Source organism: Gavialis gangeticus, unplaced genomic scaffold, assembly GCF_001723915.1.
Source record: "Gavialis gangeticus isolate Ggan-Ray unplaced genomic scaffold, GavGan_comp1, whole genome shotgun sequence".
NCBI lineage: Eukaryota > Metazoa > Chordata > Crocodylia > Gavialidae > Gavialis > Gavialis gangeticus.
The window spans coordinates 87,172,682-87,177,269 of NW_017728992.1; the positions used below are offsets into that span (position 1 = coordinate 87,172,682).

The window sequence follows — 4,588 nt, forward strand, 5'->3', positions numbered from 1 at the left end:
AAAAAAAAAAAAAAAAAAAAGCTTCTTTGGGACCACGTATTACATCAAAATCAATACAATAGTAAATTCCAGACTAAAATAACTAGGTGATTCAAGGGAACAACTACAATAAAATCTTGTGTTAAAACAGTTTTAATATTGAAAGCATCCAATTCTCCTTCAGTGTTAATATTAATATCTTTAATTATTTGAGCAAGTTTTAACTCTTAAACCTCCCATCCTCTTGAGCATCTTACAAAGACTCTGTCTTAACTCAAATCCCCCAATAATGACATTACAGTGCTTGGATATATGGATAAAGGATTTATAGTGTGGTGAGATCAAAGTCACTTTAGAACTAAAGGTTCTGATACCAGGACAAGGAGCTAGAACAAAACTGCAATTTGTTAATTTAATCATGACTGTTGTCCTGTTAAAGCTCCCTGAGATCCCCCTAACCTAGAAACAGTTTGAAGGAGATTATGCAGGGTCTTTCTTTTGCCTTGGGTCAAAATTAAAATGCAAGCACAAGGATTTTTCAAGAAATTAGATACTGATTTCAATGGAACAGAAGTGGCAACACTTTGTTCACCTATTAAAAATGAGTGAGTATATTAAAGGTCTCTTCCAACTTTTTTTTTTTTTTTTGCAACAATAGAAGAATAGTCTGGTCAAAGTTTAAACATACCGTTACCTACCAAAAGGGCTCCAAGACAGAGACTTCAAAGCCTCCTTTCAACTCCAGTACATGTGATGAACACAATCAAATGGACACTACTTTAAACTTTTCTCCTTATTACCAGGGTAAGAATTCAGAAGTCCTACTCTTTTCAAGAGCAAGGGATGAAAACTGCAAGGCCCAAAATAAGGGTGGATTTGATTTAAATCATGATTTAAAATCACTGGCCAAGAAGCCTCAATTTAATCACTGTATTCTACAAAAAGTGCATTCTTGCTGTTTGATATCCTCTATTCATTTAATTTACTGAAACCTTGCACTTTTAGAAGGAAATGTACACAAACATTCAAACAAACAAGAGGGCTGATGGGTTGCTAATCAGGTCTGTTATCTCTCATCTTCATGCGCTGCTATTAACAAGGACGTTATCTCTGGAGACAAATCCACAGTCTGAGAACTGAAACTAAGCATCACAGAGATGCTTAATGGGATCCTAGACTGAGCACTGAGTCCCATTGGGTAGACTGGTTTTATTTAATCTTTACTAATCTACAGAGGAGCCTCTGGAAACCCGTAAGGTAGTCCATGGCCTATTGTGACCCATTTATAAAACTTCTAAAAAGGTTACATGAATATACCGTCTCAAATAACATATAACTAGAAGTTATGATCCCTATTCCATGATGATATCTTCAAGCTTTAACATATATTAAATTAAAACTATCTTTTATATAAGCTTATTTTTCTTAAAAAGCATCTCAAAAATAAAAAAATTATTAAAATACAATTAAAAGTATCTCATTTAAATTTTAAAAATCTGATTTTTTTTTATTTAAGAATTGTTGATTTTTACCCACCCTGCCCCAAAAATAACCTCACATGCACCATATCTAGAGTTTTTGTACAATATATGATTTCCCTTATGAGATGAATCAGGGATATCTTATACCCCTGATAATTCCAACTATTAAAGCTTCAAGATATTTGTGGATGAACTTGCACAGAACTGGAAAGTTTCATAAAATGGAACTATTTCTTTCCCAATATCAGCCACTAAAAATTACTTTTTTTGCAACCTCTCTTGGCAAGTTAAATTAACTGTTGAAAGTAACATAACTTTTCATTAAGTTCTTGCCTAAATATTAGGATTTACAAGAGACAGGCAAATATGCTCAAAATGACTGTTTTCAATACGTTCTGGAGATCTACCAGGGCAAATTTCTCAAACATGGGTAATACTAAAAGAAATGTAGGTATGGACAAAGAAGGGAATTTTAAAAGCACAAAGGCTTCCAATTGCAAAATATCACAAATCATATAAGACAGTGTGTTGTGATTAAGGACGACTGACTTGGTAGTTTTAAATCAGGCATAAAAAAAAAATGGAGTCTTAACAGAAGTGCAGCCTAAACAACCAATATCCGGATTCCTTTATTCTGTATTTTGTGCATCATATACACATCAAAAATAAGTTTAAATCTGAAGTTTCCCCACTACAAAAAAAATCGCAGGCTATATCACAAAGATCTTAACTGAGCTACAGAACAAAACATGGCTGACTAGAGCAAAATCATGTTAGTAGTACCACACTTTTACACTTTTTTTAGTTTATTTTAATGAGAAGTGGTTGATATTTTAATACACTTTCACTCTGTCTTTCATTCATTATCAGACTGCTCATAATATTCAGCCTTGAAAAGAGCTAATGGAATCATAGTTACTTGGATAGATGGAGGCTTTGCTTGTAAGTATTCTACAGATGACCTGACATGAATGATACATAATAGAATGCAAGGTCGGAAATCAGACCTCATTGCTGCAAAGCTTATCTCATTACAATGCACATTTGATTCTCTACTGAAATACGTAAATCAGTCAAAGCTTTCAGAACCTTTAGATTCTAGTTTAGACCAACAGGAATATGTGAATTCAATACTATGAAAGAGCTTTTGACAAATTAATGGTTTGTTATCGACATCCCTTCTAAGTCATAACTTTATACTATGTCACCCCTCACTTCTCACACCCACTAAATACCATAATGCTGCTGCAAGAACAGCTCTACTATTAATGGCGCTAATGAAGACAAGATGTCAAAGTTGCCTTTATTTTGTCTACATCACCTCAACTTGCGATTTTGATAGGTATGTAGGAGGAATGCTGTTTGGGGAGAACTGAGGGAGTGGAGAGAATTTGTTTTAGAGTAATTATATACCATCCAAGATGACAACTAAAGCCATAACCTGCTGATTCTGTTACTGGCCAAAGATGTGTTACCACAGGCAAGCTATTCTTTCAAGCCATGTAAGGAATGCATGCTCAAGAAAGTTTGATGAGTGGAATTTTTCACTGATGCTAGAGCCAATGCTGTTAAAGAAACTAAAAAGAACAAAAAGGCCCTTCACAACCAGAGCTCATGAAGCCAACATTGTTTTCAGAAAGCTGAATCTCATTACAAAAGATGCTTTAAAATACGTTCTTGATCTTTCAGGTCAGGAGGTTTTTTGGAGGTAAATTATATCTTGTCATACCACCAAAGTCTGTTTATATCTAGATGTGTTAGTACTTCATGGGTTGTTGGTGAAGTTTTTTTTCAGAAATGAATTCTGTTAATAAAGCAAAGAAGTCTACCATAATTTTACTACGAAACATACACCCTTAGCTTTGTTCCACTTCCAGAACGGATTTCAATGAATCAACGTGACTGACAGTTTTCTCAGAAGACAGCCTGGTAAGAATGCACTGCTTCTTGCATTGCTCAGTCTTATAATCTGTCTCCAAAAATGTACATTCTTGAATGATCAGGCATTTTTGCCTAATCTTTGTCTAATTCTCTCTCGATATTTCTCTTCCCATACTAGGGAATTAGGAAGAAGTTGAGCGCTATATACTAAGAATAAGAAGATATTAAAATTCCCTAGGATTCTAGAGGCCCTTCCCTCCCCTGAGCAAAAGCAGTTCTTCAACAAGGAATGATTCAGAGACTATTGACCTTCCTCCACAAACAACACAACAGTTTAATTACATATAGTGGAACCAGAGATTTTTTTTTCCCCTTGGGGAAAGGAAAGGGAAGATGTCCAAACTGTGATGAAGAGAAACAGACAGACAGAGACTTTTCCAGCATCAGTTCCTTCTTGTCTCATACAAAAGGCTTACAACTTTTTCAACCCACACCTCAAATAAATAAAACAAAACTTTCCCTCTGTTCCTCAAAGTAGGGATTTAATCTAGTTTTCCTGTACAAGATTAGAAAAATGTAACTATAGGTAGCTATATAAATATGAGATTTAAAAAAAGTCTAGGCAATAAGTGCCCCAGAATGTTCTGCAATACCTGGGGGGAAAAAAAACCAGTTTTTCCAGTGTCCTCAAAAAAGGATAATCTGAAACAAGAACACTTGATAGTTATTTCAGGCATCAGGACCCTATTCTGTCCTTTTAAAGAAAAAGGTTTGTTTTTTTAAACCTTTCTGGAGAAAAGAACTAATGGTGAAAGGCGACCAAGTGCTTTTCATCTTGGAGATTCTATTCATAGTAAAATCTTTACCAGTTTAATAATAACTAAGAATACTAATACATAGCTATCAATCCATCAGACAAACCTTACAGTACAATTGTTTTAGAATACCTGGAAATACATCAGAAAGTTGTGATCTTTCTTCATGTAAGTTACCACTCGATGCATCAGATTCCCTTAACAAAGCAACAGGCTGCTTTTTCTCTGGAGATGTAATTTGATAACCAAAAGATGGCTATTCAAAAAAAGAAAAAAAGAAAAAAAATGTTAGGGTTTTTTCCTCCCCTAAAAAAGGGCTGTGGAATGTCTACACAAATTATGGTAAGGTCATACATAGGATCATAAAGTAGAGCAGGGAGGGACTTTACAAGGTCATCTTGTTCCAGCCCTTCCCAACCCCCCCCCCCCCCC

At 34.9% G+C, this 4,588-nt stretch overlaps 1 protein-coding gene across 2 annotated transcripts in view; it reads right to left on the bottom strand.

The window, feature by feature from the left end:
* CEP192 (centrosomal protein 192) overlaps positions 1-4,588 on the bottom strand; it is a 142,905-nt gene that overhangs the window by 96,631 nt on the left and 41,686 nt on the right. For both annotated transcript variants that reach the window (XM_019524935.1, XM_019524945.1), the window contains exon 14: positions 4,289-4,412. In XM_019524935.1, the coding sequence (XP_019380480.1) occupies positions 4,289-4,412 (124 nt within the window). The remainder of the gene's footprint in view (positions 1-4,288; positions 4,413-4,588) is intronic.